Here is a 22,888-nt window from a genome sequence, read left to right as displayed (position 1 = left end):
CATGATTTTTTTTTTAATTTCAAAGTTTACAAGGCACGGAATCCAAAATACACTGGTATGAGAGGGGTTGTTTCTGGATTGAGATCGACAAGATGACGGACAAGAACGCAATGTTGTAGAGAGGTAGGTTCATTTAATGCTAATGTCGGCTAGTCATTGAAATGAACATTTTTTTTATCGAAGCATTTTGGCAACTAGATTAATCATGCTGTCATTGCATATAAGGTTTTGGACGCTGGGCTGCTCCTTAAAAACTATTGAAAGGTGACCGGCACTGGGTTAGATCAGGTCGGAGAACAATTTTGTTAGTCGAAAATCTGACAATCATTTTTGGGCATCTTACTGATATATGTATAGTTCTATAAGTTTCGCTGTTTGATTTTGATTTGGCAGATATCCTCGTTTTTTGGGGTGTAAATCGTATTTTTCGAAATGTCTGAATTATGCATTATTTTGGTTTAGGCGTCGAGGTGTTCACAATTTAATTAGTTTTCGTTTACATGTTTCAGGATAATCAAGGGAAGCAAGGTTCTAGAGGAAATAGTAAGATGTAATCCAGGGACAAAGACCAGACATGGAAAACACACAAACACAACAAAAGATATAAAGTTACCAAAATAATTCATACAATGTAGCAAAAGTGAATGAGCAACTCGGACTCCACTGAAAATTGGGAGCATGGACCAGATGCACCGGTAGGGTAGTCGTCCTGTGCTTTTTTAGAAACACCCACAGAGTTACTCATAAGAAGTCAAGTCCGGGATAGACAAAAGAGGAAAGGAAACTGTGACACGTTGAACAAATCAGTTTCATGAAGCTAAGAAAATCATGTTGGCCGCACAAATTCATATTCGGTTAACTTATAGCTGTGTTAATTCATTCTAGGCGTCACCATTAAGGAAAAATCAATTGTCCGAATTTGTTTTTAATGCAAATATGGATGGCTTTCTACAGGGAATAATCATTTCATATAAATCCACAATTTTTATTGTAAAGTAGTGAAATAAAAACATAGAACCAAACACAATTCTTATTTATTTGGCATTATTAGACATTTAATAGTTTGTTTACTCGAGAGTAGAACATATAATAATAATAATAATAATAATAATATTTTATGCACCATTTTGCAATATAATTCAAATAAGTCAACATTTGTTTCAGTCTTCTGCTCGCATGTAAAAATAAATGATTGGAACCTAAGTCCCTTTATATTCCCAAATAAATAGAATTTTATTTATTTTTTTTTTTGGTTTTTATTTCATTGAAATATGTTAAGAAACAAAATATGTTGAGAAACAGCTTTCCGATAAGGTTTTTGTTGATTTCTAAGAAATATATTATAGGTGGTGAATAATCACTTTCCCTAAGTGTAGTATTTTTTACTGTTCACCGCTTTTAAACGTAGACTTTTAGCTGATTTTAGCAGGTCCAAATACAGGAACAGGAAATGTCAAGATCATGTATTCTGTAGCAGCTAGCTACACTGTAGCTCGTAACCCGTGCAGGGAGTTTTCCCACCTTGCATAGCTACTTACTTTTATTTTTACTATTTTAGTTTTTCTAAATTTGCCTTTTTTCCCGACAAACTCTTAGAAATCTACAGTGAATGGTCACCCATGACATATGTAAATTCAACAAAGGAACTTCTCTTTTCACATCCAAATGTTGTAACCTACAGGTTATTTTTTTAAGTTGTACAACTCTTTCGAAACGTATAGCCTTTTATAAAATCAGTTATTATGGGATAGAATTCTTTGCCATTTGATGACCCATTGTTGTTATTCTTGTGCTGTAGTTTTAACTCAATAAATCATATCTTAAAATATTTCGAGAAGACGTTCCGATCAATTATTTCTTGATACTTCTAATGACAAAAAGTATTTTACGGGAGGTGACATCTACCGTAAATTTTTATGATAGGTTTTGAAAATGGCTCCCAGAATGAGATTGATTTTAACAATTCTTTCACTTTCCATCTAAACATTTCACAGACAAGCTGTTGAATTCGACAATATATCTGGGAATAAAATAAGGTCTACCAAAAATTCCAAAACAACTATCATACTAAGGAGTTTTATTTTGTTCTATTTTGTTTTTTTGCCAGAATGAACGGACAGGTTAATGGTCAAGAGAATGAAATATTATCAAATCTAAAAAAAAAGTTCCTTCAGATAACCCAAATAATCCCAATGCCGTGAATTCCTTGTTGTTTTTGTTAATTTCAATCTATTCTGCAATTCTATAATTAGCAGCTATGTGTAATATCCATTCCTCCTCATGAATATAAAGTTTTATTTTAAATTTTCATAGGGAAAAAAACTTTCATAGAGGGGCTCGTGTATAGTATTTAATTAGATGTGTTGAAGAAATTAAAATGTCGGGTTTATATTTCGTGAGGTTTATTGCAACTCGTAGTTGGTCATGATATACTAAGAAGCCAAAGTCTGGAGTATTTAAGTTGGCTCAAACGCATAATCTTGTAAGGCTTCGTTTTAATGATCAATGTGTGTGTGTGTGTGTGTGTGTGTGTGTGTGTGTGTGTGAATACCGTATGTTTAATAGTTTACAAAATTCGAGCGAGATAAAAGTGTAGTGGTAGGTAGAAGTTTCGGTAAAATCTGTTTTTCGTTTCGTACGACTTCTGCAGTTTTGACAAACTTGTGTAAAAAACAAAGACACAAACATCTGAGCAAGTATCATAGGTTTTCTTCCTTAAAAGCTATGCGTAAAGATGGAAAATATCATCAGCAGTTACTCTTGAAATGTTAAATAGGAATGCTTTAGTTAGAAGGTACAAACGTACATAATTTACCTTATGTCAATGATTCGAAGCCTCGGTGAATAAAATGACAAAAAAAATTTATATCACATTAGATAAAAAATATGATAATGAAAAATCATTCAAGTACAATTTATCTAAAAACCCTAAGAATCTAATTCCTTTATAGGTTATCGAGTTTGTTGTACAGTTCAAAACATAACAAAATGGTCACAATGGTTTTTGATATCAATCAAACAAGGGCTTTATGAACATTAGGATTGGAAATGAATCCATCGGAACAACTGTCATTTTCTTTTGCTTAATTTAACAAGAGCCAAAGACACTGAGATGTTCTCTAGGGGACCCATACTTTGAACTTATTTATGGTTAGAAATGAAAAAGTTCTAAAAAGAAGTCAGGATAATTAAAGTCTACTATAGAAATCTCTGGTATTCGTTGGTGTTTCTGTTCGTCGACGAGAGGTTGTTTGCAAGCAATAGTACCAACACCATATTTAGCAGGAATCGGCAGTAGTTATGATGGCTCAATATTTTTTAAATTGCGCTTTGACCAGGTGAGAGTCCCTGATTTCTGCTAAATTAAAAAAGATTGTGACTTTTTTTCAGCTAAAATATTAAAACGACATCCTTCTCTAACTTGATTTGGGACCTTGATGATATAACAGTAATTGTCTAGAATTTGTTTTGACAGTTAAATACTAGGTAAATCATATTGATTAATATACTGCCATTTGTATACCTCGAGATATTGCAATCCATGTATTGATATGAAAGGTAATTAAATAATTACTACTGTAGTTTGAGAAAATAACACCTTGAGAAAAACGTTTGGCAAGGTTGTAGTCCGGTGCGCCGTGGCACCACCCACCAGATCCGCCTCTGTCAGAAGAATTTTTAAATAGGGAATAATGGTTGTAGAAGTAACATCGGAAGTATAAAAAATGAAATGTTAAACGACTCACATGACCATCCACAGTCGTTTTTTGACTGATAAATACACAAAATGTCTAAATCAGCGCAATATCTGTCTATTAGACATACATTTTGTCCATCACAACGATAAAAAAAACCCTGTTGCATCAGTCATTTGTTGTCAATCTAATCAAATTACAATGTTTATGTTGACATATTTTGGCTATGTCAACCCTTCTAAGATTGAGTTAGTCAAAAATGTTCATGTCAACGCTTGTCTATGTCAATACCTTTTTGTGTTGTGGTAGACAAAATGTGTCCACCTAAACGCATAAAAACATTGTGTTAGACATTTTGTGTACTACTCAACCCTAACTTTGCTTTTATGTTTTAAGGCAAAGTATTTTTCTGTTGAGTTACACAAATTATGTTTATAATGAACATTTTAAGTGTTGATATGGTCAAAATATGAATAGGAACAAATACCAGACATTAAAAACAGACATACACAACAAAAAACATAAAGTAACTAAAATCATACATACAAAGTAACAAAAGTAAAGGAGCAACTCGGACTCCACTTAAAATTGGGAGCATGGACCAGGTGCACCGGTAGAGTAAGTGTCCTCTGCTTTTCTAAAAACACCCGCCAAGTTGCTCACAAAAAGTCAAGTCCGGGGTAGACGAAAGAGGAAAGGAAAACTATGACACTTTGAAGAAATCAGTTTTCATTGCGCTGATGGATACACCGTAGTGATCCACGAGTTCATGATGACGACCATCATCTGTAGTGATGACTTCAATCTTGTAGCAATATAACCCTGTCCCAGACGCCTATTTGTTAGAATTCTAGCGCGATACTGTGTAGTATCAAATCTGGATTTTATCAATATAATTACTAAAAAGTAACCTGAAACCGCCTGTTTCTTAGACCTGTACGTTATTCGCATCATCAAATGACAAGAGAAGTCACATAACAGTAAGAATTATAAGATAAAATTTGGAAATGAAATGAGATAAAATATACATGTATATCAAAAAGTAATTTAATAAACTTCGAACGCTTACATTAATATTGACGTTATTGATTGAAATTGCTCTTTTGTGAAAAGTCTATTTAAACATAATTCGCCATGTACGTTTTGAATTCATCAGAATGAAGTTTTAAACTTTTCACTTGAGGAATTTATACTGCAATAAAGCTTCTTTATTTAAATAAGAACAGGTAAATAATTAATATGTACTATCCATATTGATGTGTGTACTCAAATTTGATGTTCTTTTCACGATTGTTAAGTGTGTTTTTTCTGTTCAATATGGATATTAGAAGAAGCTGTAAGTATAACAAACATAAAAGTGTCACTTTTTCACATGTGTAGTGTATTAAAACATCTGCGATTTAATTATCTCAGTTTTTTAATATGGTGTCATATTTTCTATAACATAACATAAAATTCTGACTCAATAACTTATCCTATAAGTACCAAACTATTGTGTTTGATGATCATTACCTCGTCGATCAAACTATTGACAGACTGAAATAACAATCGTTAGGTTTCTATTAATGCTAACAATATTCATTTAAAAAGTCCATCATTTTCAGAAATACAAATCAAAAACGTCTTATTACACTATTTTCGTTTTTTACTTTAAGTTATGTTTTTGTCCTTGATATTTTAGTTAACTATTAAAATTATGTTGGAGGTTTTTAAGAACATCATTCGTAAGTATACACTGCTTTCGAAATGCAACAAATACTGCGAGCGGTAGGTATTTTAATAGTTAATTTAAGGTTCTTTGAACTAAACAAGTGGTGAATGAATTAGGATAACATATAAGGGTGACACAATTATCAATCTCTGTAGTAACTGTATTATGTTGATAACATAGCATGTATTTCACTCATATAATGATTTTGTGTGGAATGATAAATTTTTAACTGCAGATAACTTCATACCAAGAAATACTTGTACATGTAAACTGAGCTTAACGACTCTGAAGTAAAATCAGAATACTAATGGGGACGTGCGCGTCATCGACTGGGGGTAAGTCTTTCTACATCAAATTATTGATATCAATAAAAGACTGTCCGAGTTTTAGTTAGTACAAAGCAAATAAAAGACATCCTGACAATTTTGCCGTACGTTTGTTAGCAAAAACCCCTTTTAACCCCATGGCACAGAAATGTAAACTGTCGATTTTGTAACGCATTAATTGTTTATAGTATAAACTTTAAATATTTCATCTCATTTAACATTTCCTTGGTCAGGCAATATTAACAAAAAAAATCATTCAATTTTAATGGCGTCGATGATGAGAAAGTTTTACGCTCGATGGTAAAAGATGGTTCTTTATGTTATTTACAGTTAAACTTGTCAAAACAAACTCCTCCGCATTTTCAATTAGTTCGGTTAAGACAAGTGTTCGGTTTACCTTTAAATTGATATCTAGGCACTTAATATGCCTAGGTTAGACAGTTTTTTTATCATTCAGGGTTTGGTTTAGACAGTTTTTTTTTATCATTCAGGGTTTGGTTTAGACAGTTTTCACTTCTTTGCAGGTACACGTTTTTGTTAAACAAAAATGAATGGTAAAACCAAAACTTATAATTCAGTCGAATAGACCAAACAAATCACAAAGCTTTTGAAATTTGAAATAAAAGTGTTTAAAGATAGAAATCAAACATTGCTAGTATACTATTTCATTATATTATTGAAGTCGTTTCATTGCAACCAAGAAATTTACAAGTCAATAGTGATGACCGTGCTGACACACACAACGATGGAGTTAGACAAGGTATAAATTTGAAATAGAACTAGATAATCTATTTTTACTTAGTGGCATAAGGTTAACATAGCGCAATTATATCTCCTCGGGATTCAGCCAGGTCTTTACACCAAGATGGAACCCAGGAGAAAATACAGTATCGTTTACGATTGGTGGATACAGTGTACGAACAGTAAGGAACCAAAAATATCAAATGTAAAAGCTAACATCCATATTTGTATTTTATTGGGCGCTTAAGGTTTAGGGTGCTACTCAAAATATGATGAATATAAAAGCATCCCCCCCCGTTTGAGTATTAATATACGAACAGACACGACGCATAACAATGTGTTTTTTATTTCAAAATTTAAAGGATATTAAAGGGGGTGTTTTAGCATCATTGCGTTAGATTAAACAAAATTAACCAGGATCTATTTTAAGATTTTAATGGGCATGATGACCCCTTCCCCCATTCGGAAATAACATTGTAAATAGTTGTGTTCTAAATTCCATAACTTTCATGCTTGATTATTTCAAAAACGATGTAACTTTAATGTGTTTGCTTTCGCGATTTCTACGTTATAATGCAAGAGATTTATATTTGCTATGTAAAAATGTTGGATATACTATATAACAATGTGATCGGCTGTGAGGTATTTGAGTTTGAGTAATATTGTAGACAAAAATGTGTTACTTAGTCATAAATCATTTATTATGGTGCAATAATTATGAAAAATGTTACTTCATAAAAGTGATGCCTATAACTGTTTGGAATAAAATATACGCGTTTTTGCAAATGAAACAATTTCCAATAATTCTACTTCCTGGTTATGTTCTTCATTGTTTTCTTCATTATTGTCTTATAACCTTTCTATAGACAAAACTAGGTTAAACAGGCCTGCACACAGCAGTCAAATCTCCCCAGGTAAGACAGCTTCACTTATATTTAGTTATTAAAACATCATAGATGTACACACGTAAAATATGTTTTAAGCCTTTTTTGTATCACAATTTTATAATACATGTAGAAAATGTACATTTGTTTTTTTTCTTGCGTGATACAACAGTTTTTGACAATTTAGGTCATTTACGACTCTCTATGAATCAATCAGTTGATAAAACAATATATTGGTGTAGCCAAGTTTTTGTTATTTAAGCTATAGTACATTTCATGCAAGAGTGATAAATGGAGTAAGATTCGAGAGTAAACCAAAAGATTAAGACTAGACAGTGAAAATAGACACACATAAAAAGAACATGAAATAACTAAAATTGACTTTATTTGGAACTCACAATTGAGAATTACATTAATGAAAGAAAGTAAGCCACTTCTTAAAAAATAAAATAAAAATTGTAATGGTAAACGGTTAAATATTGGTTTACAGATTTAGCGCTGCACAATGAAGGTAATATGTTACCAGGAACAGCGGACGACACAGGTACTTTATTGTATAAAAATTGTTCATATATATACATAGTCTTTTATTGACATTATCCTGTGGGTGAATTGAAGTTTGATTATTTTTACGATAGTACTTTACTACTCTCAATTATATACTGTCTTCTGTTTTTGCTTTCTACTCTCAATCCCTGTATGGCATTCTATTGTTCTTCGTTCCCTTGATAACTCAATAATTTTCAAAAAATATCATTTTCCAACTGTTTGTTGGGGAGATATATTTTGATCCATTTTTTGCTTTGAAAAGGCTATCATTTGTAACTATTGTTGTATCTTACCATTTATTGGGTTGAATTTGTGTATATGCGAACGTAACAATTTATTTATTTCAACTTCTATACGTTACAAAAACTTCCGTATGTAAAATTATTTTATGTTCGTTGTAGTATGTGTCTGTTTCCCCTGTCTAGTCTTCACCCCTGTAATGTATTCATTTGATTTTCTCTAAATCTTGGTTCGTTTTATAAATTCTGCGTAATAATCATTTACAAAATGTTCTATATATATATATATATATATATATTGATATACCAGACATTGGATCAAGAATGGCGCAAGTTCCAAGCACAGCTCGCCCAGAAAACATATTAGGTACTTAATACTATCTATAAAAATAATCAAAACTAGTATATAAACTGTTCGTAAATTAGAACAAATCATCAAATATAGTTATTAGTGATCTATTTGGAAACATATACAAAGTGTATTATAGTTGATACTATCAGAATAAAAAAAGCATATTTAATTTGCAATCAGAAGAAAAGAAATCTTGTAAATAATAGTGCCATGCCATCGGCACAATCATGTGACATTTTGAAAATAACTGGATATTATTTATTTACAGTTGAACCTCAAGAAGGTAATTAGAAATATGATAAGTGTAGGTTCTGTGAAAATCATGGTCAATGTAAAATCAGAAAGTCAAATGTCAACGGGCAAAGCCAAGTAAGGAAATCCGAGACAAAAAATCAAATCAACAGCATACAATTGATATGAAAAACAAAATATACTAAATTAAATAAGCAACTCGGGTTTAAATACGTATAGCGTGTTCTTGGTAGGCAACGTGTAATATCAAAGTTAGCAAACTGATAAAATCCAGGCATTTGTCAAAAGGAAAGCCCGTATCACAATTCGTAATATAAGGGGAAAATCTCGGATCTTTTTTAATTGATAATAAATGACAGAGTTACCCCCAGTCGATCACGCACTGCTTTTTTGAGACAACTAAAAGTTACAAATAAATAATTATGTCAAGAATTGAAGACAGTCAGACATGTTCCTGGTCATATGTATGAAGGAAGCCTTTGAACAAGTCAAATAAATTTTCAAAACAAGCTCATGACAATTTCAGAAATTAAAAAAAAAAAAGAAAATGATGTAATGAATTATGCACGACTGGCCTTTTCTTTCCTTAGTATTGCTCTAGTAGTATATCAAATCTTAATTGAGCTCTTCGTTTAGTTTCTTCCCTGTTTCTATCGGTTACATTAATTTTGCCTCCTTTGTTCTGCAGACGATATTATTCACAACCATTATTTTTGGTTCATTATCAAGATTTCAATTTTCATTAGACGCGTTGCACTGAAACTTTTGTTAACAGGTTCTTAGATTTTTGTTGTCTATGTTTTACCTGTTGAATTGTTTTGTTCTTAGCGCAAATTAGGTATCTTAGATGAGATAACTCGTGAATTTGTAATTATGTGCCATTTATAAAAGATTATCCGTATATAATTTTAGATTTGTTTCCTGAGTTTGAAGGGGCAGGTTGGTATAATGACTATTCCCTTTCAATTTCACACATCTACAGGACACAGTATACAAGGATCCATATAACATATCTTAAAAGACAATACATTTAGATGGAGCGAATGATCCGTTTTTATCTATAACATAAATTATTTCATATTAGTATTATATTATAGTATTTTAAAATGAACATTTAAGTAGCAGTCTTTATAATTATCAGACGCGAGGTGATACATACATATAAAAAGTCATCAAGTTATATTTCATTTCTAATTCACAAACAGTTGAAGACCACATAACCTATCTTAGTGTGCCATTCGATTGTTGCACTTTCGAGATATATATATATATATATATACGTCTCAGAATGTGACGACTCTATTCGCTACACTGCTCCAACGGATCAAATTGATACAGGGAAGATAACGTAAACTTATAGAAGGTCTGAAAAATTCCCAACGATGTTAGAACTGTCATATTTGCGATGCTAAGTTAGAGCCCTAGATTAATCCTACGAGGAGGAATGACCCGGCCAGCGAAAGCTAGCGGTACGTGTTCGAGGGAACGCCCAAAAATTTGCATCGCAAATTTGACAGTTCTAACATCGTTGGGAATTTTTCAGACCTTTATATATATATATAAAGGTCTGAAAAATTCCCAACGATGTTAGAACTGTCAAATTTGCGATGCAAATTTTTGGTCGTCCTCCGCGGGACTCGAACTCGTACCGCTGTGACATCTATGGCAACACCGCCTGCACAAAGTCCAGCGCCCTTGACCACTCGGCCAGCTAGGCTATATAAAATATAGCTTTCGCTGGCCGGGACATTCCTCCTCGTAGGATTAATCTAGGGCTGTAACTTGGTACACGATGTATCAATTTGATCCGATGGAGCAGTGTAGTGAATAGAGTCGTCATATTCTGAGACGTATATATATATATGTATATATATTGTGTATGAAATTGGCACTTTGCAGGAGTTGAGTTGTTGGATTTTATTTTGGGGTATTTCAGTGGGAGATGAATATACAGAAATACAGAAAATGCTGTCATAATGAAATTGAAAACCATATGCAGCCCGATTTATATGGACTGGTACCTAAGTATTTTCTTACATGAAAATGGTGTTGATAATGTGTTGTCAAATACTTCTGCAGGTTTTTTTCGGACATAAATTTGAATTACAATACATTGCAATTTGGTGTCTTAATGCTTTACTTTTTCACATTGTTTCAGACTGTGATATGCAGATCTTAACGAAACCTTTCTCATATAATATGTCAATAGATTCCTTTCACTTTTTTTTAATTGTAGAGAAAGAAATTCGATTGGTATTGTTTGGACAAGCCGGAAGTGGGAAAAGTGCACTGGGTAATATGATAATAGGATCAGAGGTATTTTCCCGGCGACAAACTAATGTTTTATCAGAGTCGTACACGAAACAAGTAACGAAGAAAGACACGAAGATATACAATAGAAGAGTCGTAGTGGTAGATACACCAGGTATCAAGACTAGTATAGAATTTCGAAAGCATATGGATGAAGCTTTTCATTTAGTTCAACCCGGACCTCATATTTTCCTGCTTGTGATCTCGCTGGATAGGCAATTTTATCTTCAAACGATTAGATTGTTTGAGGAAATCATGCTGAAGTACGTCGTAATCGTATTTACAATGCAAAGCAACATAGATATTACACTAGAGGATATTTTAAATGATATACAAGGTCTTAGGGTCTACTTTGACGAATTTCAATTACGACATATTATTGTAAAGAGCTGGTATAGAGATTTAAATGATCTTAACAATTCAAGAAATCTAGAGGTGAAGAGATTACTACAAATATGTGAAAGGCATGCTCGACCAGAAATATTCTTCAAACCTGCTACTTTAAACAGTTAAATTGGTCAGATTGCGATTTAATCTTTCCAACTGCTTGTTTTGTATGTTGAACAGTTAACTATTTGTACTCATTTTGTGTCTCCCTTATTTCAGTACAGAGATTCTGACTATTTCAAAATTATCAAACCATGTTCAATCACTTTTTATGATATATTTGACTACAACGATGACGAACCGCATTGTACCATATCAAAATGTGGAATTAAAAATTGCAAGACATGCAACATTCTTATAACCGACTCTTACTTCTCCAGTTCCCTTACAAACAAAACGTTCCATACAAGAAGTCACGATGACTAAGTTGCAAATCAACAGACTTAATATATGGATTAGAATGCAACTTATGTGGTTTAGTATATGTCGGAGAAACGCAAGAACGATTAAACAAAAGAATGTGCGGTCATCGTTCGGGAATTAACACCACCAAATTCCCGACAGTTTATCAAAACTTTAATCAACAAGATCATTCAATCCTCTCTATGAAAGTTCGTATTTTAGAAAAAAATTAACATCCTACGAACAGTTCGGTTCTAAGTAAAAACTATCGTAGGGAAAGATAGGAATACTGGATACGCAGACTAGGTACTGCAATACCTTACGGATGCAATGACAACATCAAAAATATAGGAAACCTTTCAAGCCAATATAACAATAGCGTAAATGTGATGAATTTATTTGACAAAAATCCTAGACGGGAAAGGAGTCATGGCCATCGCCACTATACGTCACCTAAGTTACATGATGCCTCCATAGATGGTTTCCTTCCTTTCATACAAAAACCTTTTGGACTTCATCACATTAGAACCAAACTTTATTCTATACCTCTCACTATACTACGCTCCCTTTACAACACAAGTCTTGACACTCCTGTTTCTGACCCAACCTCATCAATATACAGACTTGTTGCCATCATTTTGGATATTGGTTTCCACAGACTCTTTAAACCCGTTTGTGTGAAAAGTCAAGATGAATAAAGAATGATCATTTCTACCACTACCGTTTGTCAACAAAGGTATAGATGCAATTAATTTGGCTAACATCCTCCACCACAAAAACGTCACCAACAAAATTCCCCTATATTTCAAAGACAAATCCATACCAATTATTTCATATTCCTATACTTCACCTATTGCATCTAAAATTTTTAATTATAAAAGGCTATTACAGAACCTCGAGATTGAGGACTTCAAGGCTAAACCACCTGACTGTTCTTGCAAAAACTCTCCATTCAAATATATTCCTTCTGATCACGTCGTTACGGGAGATTTAACCATATTCGAAAACGAATCTCTGTGTAATATCCTTTCTAAAGGTCCCAAGTATCGTGAACCACGCTCCATAAATTGGAATTATAACTTTAAAGTTCTTATGGATGCTGTCGAAGACCATGCAAGAAAATAGATAAAACGAGAACAAGAAGACATTGATTCTCTTTCAGAGTGGTTAAAGGCCGTGAGGTCTTAGTGAGGTCTTAAATTTTTAAACGAATGAAAGTTTTAAGTAGGTCAATGAGTGCCAAAGCAACATCAATTTTCAAGGACCCCGATGTAGCATAAACATTGTCTAATTTCCATGACAAGTATGTTGTCGTACCAGCAGACAAAGCCCAAAACAACATTGTTTTTGTCTGCAAAACGTTTTCCATCAAATGTTTACTATCATAGGTAGACGTAGAAAATAATAGCAGTGATAAGACCTATACTGCTACCACACTCTCCAAAGAAGAGGTTGTGGAAAACTATAAATCTGTGCTATCCTCTGTTGGTCTCTCTACCAAGGAAGATGATTGTGATTTACCGTCTGTGTAGTGGATTCCTAAACTCAACAAGAATCCATACAAACAACGTTTCATAGCTGGATCTGCAAAATGTACCACCAAACCTCTTTCAAAACTTTTAACTTCAATACTCACAGCTGTCAAAGAGGGTCTGCAGTCCTACCACAACACTTGTTACTCCCGTTGTGGTATTAATTCAATGTGGATCCTGAAAAATTCGAAAGATCTTTTGGAGACAATCAGTTCAAGACTATTTTCTGAATATGATACCATTAAAACCTATGATTTTCCAATACTTCTATTCCCCATACTCAGTTAAAATACCGACTTAAAAATATTATACAACGTTGTTTTTTTTCCAAAAAAGATGGTACACCTAGATACAAATATATAGTTCTTGGTAGAGATTCCTCATACTTTGTAAGAAATAATTCCAAATCATCTTCCAAATATACAGACGAAGATGTTTACAAAATGCTGGAATTTTTAATCGACAACATATTTGTCCAGTGTAGTGGACGTGTTTTTCAACAAACGGTCGGCATTCCAATGGGAACAAATTGTGCTCCTTTACTTGCTGGCCTATTCCTTCACTCTTATGAGGCTGACTTTATAGCTGATTTGATCCGAAAGAAAGAATGTCGCTTGGCTAGATCCTTTAATCTCAGTTTCCGTTATATTGATGATGTATTATCTTTAAATAATCCTTATTTCGGGGATTTGATATATCGCATCTACCCAAAAGAACTTGAGATAAAAGATACTACAGACAGTGTAAGGTCAGCCTCATATCTTGACCTACACTTAGAAATCGATAGTAAAGGAAAACTATTGACCAAACTTTACGACAAACATGATCAGGTGCTGATGGATACACCGATAGATGGTGCAGATGGATACACCGTAACAATCCACGAGTTCATGGTGACGACCATAAAACTTCTGTTGTGATGACTTCAATTTTGTAGCAACATCACCCTGTCCCAGAAGCCTAATTGTAAGAAGTCTAGAAGTCTAGTGCGATACAAAAAGTCTGCGTAGTTACGGCAAGCTCTGGCATAATGTATGAGTTGTGATATGAAAACTCCATACGCAGGTGCTGAAGGGATGTTGCCAGATGTAAATATATAATACAGGTCTTTTTATGCATAAAATATATTGTCAGCTATTTGGTTTTTAAATAAATGTAGAATTTATATGAGAAATAATAAAAAAGGTCAGTATATCTTGTAGAAGTATAGGAAATTATTTTTTGTGAAATACAGTATTTCAATATAAAATTTAGGACAAGTTTTTGTAAGACGCAGACAAAATGGGAAAAATCAGAAACGTGCACGTCGAAAACCCACCGATATGACAATGCTTTATTCCGTCCGTCAGAGACCAAAAATGATAGCCGAAGGCGTTAAGAAATCCCTCAGTCCGTCATGTATCACTAATACCACATATAATTGTACACCGGATATTGAGTAAATATGTTACCACGTAAACGACAATTAAACCATGTATGGGACAGTCAGCTGATGGTCAGCGTCACTCATATCGTGCAATTGATTGGCTAACACTGTGTTACGAAAGATTTTTGGGGATTTCTGTGGTTTATATCCACAAAGACGGTTAATTATTTGCTGGAAGCAACGATATCCTAGCTTTATAATGCACGAAATGAAGGACGTAACTGATATACTGAGAGTGCTCTGTTTCAACTTTATTGTTATAGTGTTATTTGATTAAAGGGTAAAGTGGTAATCTGTAATTTGATGCATTGCTTGTTTTTCAACAAACGGTCGGCATTCCAATGGGAACAAATTGTGCTCCTTTACTAGCTGACCTATTCCTTCACTCTTATGAGGCTGACTTTATAGCTGATCTGATCAGAAAGAAAGAATATTGTTCTTCCTTCAATCTCAGTTTCCGCTATATAGATGACGTGTTATCTTTAAACAATCCTTATTTCGGGGATTTGATACATCGCATCTACCCAAAAGAACTTAAGATAAAAGATACTACAGACACTGTGAAGTCAGCCTCATATCTTGACCTACACTTAGAAATCGATGGTAAAGGAAAACTATTGACCAAACTTTACGACAAACGTGATGACTTTTCATTCAGAATTGTCAACTTTCCTTTCATCTGTGGCAACATCCCTTCGGCTCCTGCGTATGGAGTGTTCATATCACAACTCATACGTTATGCCAGAGCTTGCCGAAACTACGCAGACTTTTTGTATCGCGCTAGAACTCTAGCAAATAGGCTTCTGGAACAGGGTTATGTTGCTACAAGATTGAAGTCATCACTGCAGAAGTTTTATGGTCGTCATCATGAACTCGTGGATCGTTATGGTGTATCCATCAGCACCATGAAAACTGATTTATTCAACGGGTCATAGTTCACCTTTTCTCGTTTGTCTACCCCGGACTTGACTTTTATGAGCAACTCGGCGGGTGTTTCTAGAAAAGCAGAGGACGCTTACCCTACCGGCGCATCTGGTCCATGCTCCTAGTTTTTATTGGAGTCCGAGTTGCTCATTTACTTTTGTTACTCTGTATGTATGATTTTATTTACTTTATGTTCTTTGTTCTGTATGTCTGTTTTCCATGTCTGGTCTTTGTCCCAGGATATAACCTTGGTTCCTTTGATTACTCTTTTAATTCAATAAATAACATACTTTTATGATATTCGTAATAACTAATTGGAGTTGTTCAAAGTTATTCAAAAAAGTGCATTACATTGTTAAACTTAACATACGAGATTTTTTTATTTTATTTTTTTAACTTTAATTCATATATTATATCCATAATTAAAAATGCATGTATACACATACTACCGTAATGTGAAGGTGTTGACATTACACAGGAATACAATTTATTTTCTTTGTAAATTCTTGACATGATGTCAGTTTTTCGCATGATGTATTACTGTGTTATAGCAAGTTCAAGATCAAATGTTCAAGCCCTCATACAAATGAAATTTGTTTTGTCCTATGAGTTTTGATGTTCTTGTTTTTTGATCATCTTAATTTAAATTGTCTATTTTGTGTAATTTCCCATAATTTCCTTATTATTTTCTTTATTTACATCATGAATTTTGTTGAATTAATTGACATTGTCCAAGAGTTTTTTTCTGGTACTCTTTTGTGACTTTGCTTTATTGGGTCATTACATTATTGAAGCTAGTCCCGTATCGGATTTTTCACCTGCAATGTGACTGTGACAGATGTGGCAGTTGGAGCTGAATATGCTTACCCTTCCGGAGCACCTGATGTCACTCCAAGTATTTTGTGGGAATTCATATAGCTACATGTAGTGCTTTGGTATGTTTTGTATGTTATTTTTTTTGTTTGTTTTTTGTTTGGTTTTTTTTTTTTTGTAACGCCTTGTTTTCCTTTTTATATGTACTCTATTCATTCTGTTCACTACATAGTTTATGTAGATCCTATTTGTACTTGTTTCACGTTCAGACAATGAACTGGGACTTTGATATATTTGAATTATCCATGCTTCGTTATAATCATTATTTTGTTTCGATATTTTGTTTGTTATGTCAAATTCTACGCAATTGTTTCTTTTATAATTTTATCATTTACATGTGATATTCTTTTTAGATAAAAGTGAACTGCATTCCCATGGATAACTAATTTCACGCGATTCTTAACTTTTAGGGGAAAATAGACGCAATACCTTATTCGTAAAAATTCATACGTTAATATTGAACAATAGCGGGGTTATGTTAATGAATTACGTATGTATTTGTTTATGTATTTGTTCAAGGATATCGAAGTATGAACATCATTGAAGCACAAAATCGTATTGAGTACTTCTTCGCCTTCTGTACTACCCAAAGTATCTTTGAGACGAGAACAATAAGCGACCAAAAGAAACAAAGTACTCATGCACTGAATCAATTTATATCATTCGTTTTCATTTGTAAACCTCAAATAATCGTCAAATTGCCAAAAATATGGAAGAAAGGGAAAGTACGAGGATCGAACTCAAACGTATCTCAACACAAGCTTATTGTTATAAATGGTTAATAATGAACTCTTTGTTTTATTTTTTTTTAATTCACCTTTCTGATTACGAAGGACATTTTAAATCAAAGTACTGAAGTACTGAGTCAATGAAGCCTTCATATTTCGCTCTGTTTCTTACTGCACAATCATATTTCTAATAATAAATTTTAAATTAGGGAAAGCAATATTTTTACCGTTCTTTCTTTTAGAAGAAAATTGTTTTTCAAAGACCGTTTATGAGCTGAGCAGCCATGGCTTCTTGAGTTGACAAGACGAATGGTGGAAAATGACTCACAACCATTTCTTACTTTTCACACACACAGATTAGACGATACACATTCAAAAATAAACATGTTAATTCACTCTTCCATGTTTTTATTGCTTTTTATATCTCTTCACTACATAGCTTTTGCTTTTACTTATCATAGAATTGAAGAAATATTTATACAGCTCCAAGTTCCCCCTTAGTCATACATGGACAAAGACTCTTTAGTTAAACCACTGTGGAATCCTGTGTCCCTGTGTGAAAGCAGGTAAATTTGCCATTTTTGGTGTCTAATTACTTTCAAAATGAATGTTGACCATACAATCAGACCAAAGCATCAACATAGTAGTTCATCCAAAACCAAGGTTCTTTCACCTCTACTAAATAAAGTTACTAACAGAGTCATAAAATGGAGCAGTCCTGAGAGACGCAAAAAGGGTATTCAAAACTGTGATAGAAACTATCCGTATTTTCATGTCATTCAAACAACTTATATCTTTCAGTACTAATGGACCCCATATATTTATTTAATGGCTAAATCAGATAACTAGCAAGTCCCATCCCTATTAAATGCAATGCTGTCAAAATATTCTAAATAAACAGAAACTGAAAACTTTTGCTAAATAACATTTTTACTATCTATTCTAAACTTAGACAAAAACAAGTACGTTACACAGTTTTAACATGTGTTGTTAATTGTAAATATGTGTATATGTATTAAAATGACAAACAATGATATAAATACATCAATTGAAACTAGGTTTTTGTAGTGTTTACAAGTAACACATTGTAAAAAAAGTCTTATCTTTAAAAAAAAATTTGTTCTTTTTACTAATAATTTTCTACATTTCATTCTCGAAATGACTGCGTCGGAAAAAGAATACAAGTATTTGTTGGTACATACAATGTATGTATAGCATACAATACCTATATTTTAGCTGTTGTTGCATAATTGTAAACTGATTCAAAAAGTTCAAACCCTGTTAAGTTTGTAACATGAATATAATCATACATTACACAGCAAAAAAGGGTAAATTATCAGGACTATGAGCTCATGATAGATTCATACCTATTTATCATAAACAAAGTACAAAGAACATTTTACAAATATTGTACATCAATGCTATAAAAAAATTAAACAGGATTAATACAGAAGATTTGACATGATGCTCGGCTGTTGAGAAGCATGCGGGGGGACCCGAAAGTACTGTACTAACGGGTTGACAGGCAGAAAAAAAAGGATTCATTTTCCCTTCAATATTGAAAACTTTGTCTCTCAAATACTATTTTCAGCTATTTTAAGTCTACATCGAAAAATTGTCAGGCAAATTAAAGAATATATTTAGATTTGTCACGATGCTCAACTGGAGAAATCCAAGATGGCGGGATGATTAGTAAGATTTTCATGTGATGGCTTCTGTCGTGGCTTCATTGACAAAAACATACGCACAAATTCACGATATATCGTAACAGTGCGCCAGTTTGAGTTATATTCAGTTTCGATATCGGTTTACCTGGAACACCTAGATGAATGTGCACAAAATCCTCCTACATAATTGAACTACAAACTACTATTTGACCATTCTCAGTTTTTGTCAAGGAAGGCTATTTATAGCCTGAACTTGACTTAGAGATCGTCGGGAAGTGGAAATTGCCACATGGAACCGCCCAAAATATTCCGCGTTGTCTGTTCTCTTTACCCTACCCCCATTTCCACCTCGCAAATTTACGTTAGTATATCGCTCCGCCGCCGATCAATATGTGATGCTTTATTTTTCGTAAGAGATGGAAGTATTATGACATCAAAGCTTTTGTAATATTTGTTGAATTGCAATATTTCTATGATTATGTGCTTATTTTAAACTATTTGAATTTTGTCTTAGCGAGCATGACTATTTTTCTAATTGACCTGACGCAGGTCAAATACGGTACCTCCAATTACCGAAAACAAGTGACTAATTTCAAAGAACTGACGCCATATTGATTATTACAGACTTTCGTTAGGTATCTAGAAAGTGCTGGAATACAAATAATAAAACTTATTTGCTAGTGTGTTTAAATAACACAATGAGCAATTTTACCACCCAAAAACGTGTTTTATTGAGGTTTTCGGATTTTCAATCTTGTTCTCGGGAGGTTTTTGGTTATTCGAGTAACCCGGTCAAACATTCACAAGAAGATGTCGGAAGTTTGTAATGACAGATTTTTTCTGGACCTGCAATGTACACTTTTTGAGTACCATGACTGAAAAAATCTATTGAGAATGTCGGGAGCTTCTAATAACGGATTTTCAGAGCTGCAATGTACGCTATTTGTGATGTTAAAAAACGGAAGTATAGTTTTAATGTTTATGATTACAGTGAAGGAGGGGGGTGGCATCCCTCCATTTTATGGGAAATTTTAATTTTCATATGTAAAATTGACAAAAATGGCAAATAATGTCCTAACATCCCCCCATTTTCTGAGGAACCCAAGCTGCCACCCCTCATTTTCAGTGTGTGGATCCGCCTGTGCCAGACTCTGAAGGTTTGAAAATGTTCTATGTATAGTGTTCGTAAATTACAGGTATTTTTGTGAACAATTTTGATAAAAAATATTTTTACATATGCTAAAAGTTTTCAAGTTGTTCTGTATTTTATACACATTGTACTGTTAAATACATGTAAATCCTATATATATATCATGTATGTTTGATCTGATCCCAGAAATTTAAAATGCAAGCAATATGTACATGTACATGAATAAACATACAAATATACACGTAGCAAACAATATGAAGTATTTAAACTAGAAAATAAACATTCGAATCATGGAATTGTTAAATTAATATGATTTCAAAGCAGAAACATAAACAATCTCTGTCTCAAAGGTAAGAATGAAAGGCAATATAATTAAAATTAGATCTTAATTGCCCCCCCCTCTTTTCTATGTCACATGAAGTAATGCGACAAAGAAAAAAGGGGAAGCAATTAAAATTTAATCTGAATTAGATTGGGATGAAATGAGGCCATATGGCATATTTATCACATTCAGTAGTTGATCTTGATCTATCAAAAAGAGGGATATCTAGTAAAAATTAGATATTTATATGTAGCCAAAGCATAAAGAGTCCCTGCTTATGACATTCCTGCTGAAAATTTTCCTAAATATGTTAAACATGATTTTATTACATTTTGATTGTATTAGAAATTGCCCCATTCTCAAATTTTCAATCATTATCATTGTGGCTGACCTGTGATTTAAATACCCTATATCACACCCCTAGGCCTAGGCCTATATCGCATACTGTATATCACACCTCTAGACCTATATCGCATATCCTATATCACACCCCTAGACTAATATCACATACCCTAAATCACAAGCCTAGACCTATATTGCACACTGTACAAATGTATATCACACCCCTAGATCTATATGGCATACTGTTTATCACACCCTTACATCTACATGTATATCGCATACCCTATATCACACCGCTGGACTATATCGCACTCTTAGTCATACATAATGATATGCACATCATATACTACATATCACTTCCCTAGACCTACATATATATGGTATACCCTATATCACACCCCTAGACCTATATGGCATACCATATATCACACCCCTAGACCTATATTGCATACCCTATATTACACCTCTAGACCTACATTGCATACCCTATATCACATCTCTAGACTTACATTGCATACCCTATATCACATCTCTAGACCTATATTGCATACCCTATATCACACCTCTAGACCTACATGGCATACCCTATATCACACCCCTAGACCTATATTGCATACCTTATATCACACCCTACACAGAACACACTTGAAGTATAATTAAAATATATGTTTAAATGAACATGACATGCCAAAATCTGTATCTGATGCGGTATCAATCCTCGAACCGAGATCAAGTACATTGGATATTCGATGTTTGATAATCGGTTTTATTAACTGATGACTTAAAATACAATGTAAATTGCCCCTTTAATACAACAGGAGGTTTTAGCAACCATAATTTATACAGGGCAATTGCCCTGTATTAATTTAATACAGGACACATGCCCTGTATTAATTCTAGCCCTGTATAAAAGTTAAACCTTGACAATTTAAAAAAAAAAAAAATGTCTTTTTTTCATACATTTAATTGATCTACATGTATGTTTCATAAAGGGATCACTTTATGGCTAAGTTCTATATGTGAAAAAAAAAACACATTAACACACAAAAAATCAAAACTGTATAATGATCTACACATTAATAAAATTCGTGGGAAAAGCTAAAGAATGCATTAAAAACCTAATTTGAGAAGGTATCAGCAAACTTGGTATATCAATATAGATCTATATAGAAAAGAACAGTTGGGGTGAATAAATGCATCAAGAGATCTGGAGTGTTACAGTCTTCACTAGGAAATATGTCATACTGAGCTGTATTTAAAGGTTTGTACAGATAACTCCTGTTATTTTAAGTCACCAGTTAATAAAGGGATCATAAAATGGTTATTTTCATATTAATCCTGTATTATGTCCAAGTACAGTCGTATTGGGTTGAGATCACTTGTATTGGCCCGAGGCGATTAATATGAAAATAACCATTTAATAACCCTATATTATAATCGACATTCAAACTTCTCAATATCAAACTAAATATCAAATGGTAAAATTTTACCGTTTGATATTCAGTTTGATATTGAAAAGTTTGAATGTCGAATATCGAACATCGAATATCCAACGTACTTGATCTCTGTAATCCTCGACCTATATCACCAAGTGACCAATAGCCTTAAGTGGGTTGACAAAGGAGTCTTGTTTTGATACCACATGTGATACAGATTTTGGCATGTAATATTCAGAATGGAATGTACATGTTTGTTATATCCATATACATGTAAGTCATAATTGGTTATCAATATGGTTCTTTTTTAGTGTATTGTCAAGATATACATTTAGAATGCAGAAGTTAGATACAGGGCTTTCATGACACAGATAGGTTAGAAATTCTATGCCCGTGAAAATGGATTGAAAATATGATAGATATCAAGGCACCCAATAGTAGACCTTTCCTAAGAGCTGATTTTCAGGGACATTCATACATGTACGATGTATTAGATAAGTGAAGGTGTTCATATACTTCCAATGTACACAATGATTTAAAATTTTCAGAACTGGTGATAGGTCTACTGTAAACATTGCTAATGTAGAACAGTTGTCATATGGCTTAGCAAAAGTTGCAGTTTACATTTGTATGTCTCTGA

The 22,888-nt window shown here is 33.2% G+C and overlaps 1 protein-coding gene across 3 annotated transcripts; it reads left to right on the top strand.

The window, feature by feature from the left end:
• The first annotated feature begins 4,823 nt into the window (after window positions 1-4,823).
• Window positions 4,824-16,665, top strand: LOC148614886 (GTPase IMAP family member 4-like). Of its 3 annotated transcripts, none has more exons than XM_088589382.1 (10): window positions 4,824-4,921; window positions 5,642-5,741; window positions 6,415-6,492; window positions 7,340-7,387; window positions 7,848-7,901; window positions 8,456-8,512; window positions 8,766-8,780; window positions 9,662-9,688; window positions 10,986-12,584; window positions 16,525-16,665. In XM_088589382.1, the coding sequence occupies exons 2-9, from the start codon at window positions 5,714-5,716 to the stop codon at window positions 11,570-11,572; spliced, it is 894 nt and encodes a 297-aa protein (XP_088445508.1). In that variant the 5' UTR covers window positions 4,824-4,921; window positions 5,642-5,713; the 3' UTR covers window positions 11,573-12,584; window positions 16,525-16,665. The 3 variants fall into 3 exon arrangements, with proteins under 3 accessions (XP_088445508.1, XP_088445507.1, XP_088445509.1); XM_088589381.1 differs by lacking the exon at window positions 4,824-4,921 and adding an exon at window positions 4,929-5,031; XM_088589383.1 differs by lacking the exons at window positions 4,824-4,921; window positions 7,848-7,901 and adding an exon at window positions 4,929-5,031.
• The last annotated feature ends 6,223 nt before the right edge of the window (window positions 16,666-22,888 follow it).

This window comes from Perna viridis, chromosome 6, assembly GCF_037379345.1.
Source record: "Perna viridis isolate PV_CMFRI_1.1 ecotype Kerala chromosome 6, ASM3737934v1, whole genome shotgun sequence".
NCBI lineage: Eukaryota > Metazoa > Mollusca > Bivalvia > Mytilida > Mytilidae > Perna > Perna viridis.
The sequence above is the reverse complement of the archived record's forward strand: the minus strand, read 5'-3'. Positions and strand labels throughout refer to the sequence as shown.

What these genes read in the sequence shown, in the direction of transcription:
- LOC148614886 (XM_088589382.1), top strand. Translation starts at nt 5,714, where the DNA reads ATGGGGACGTGCGCGTCATCGACTGGGG. An exon ending in CAGCAGTCAAATCTCCCCAG is followed by an intron (nt 7,388 to 7,847) that starts GTAAGACAGCTT and finishes ATTGGTTTACAG; the next exon opens with ATTTAGCGCTGCACAATGAA. An exon ending in TCCTGAGTTTGAAGGGGCAG is followed by an intron (nt 9,689 to 10,985) that starts GTTGGTATAATG and finishes TTTTAATTGTAG; the next exon opens with AGAAAGAAATTCGATTGGTA.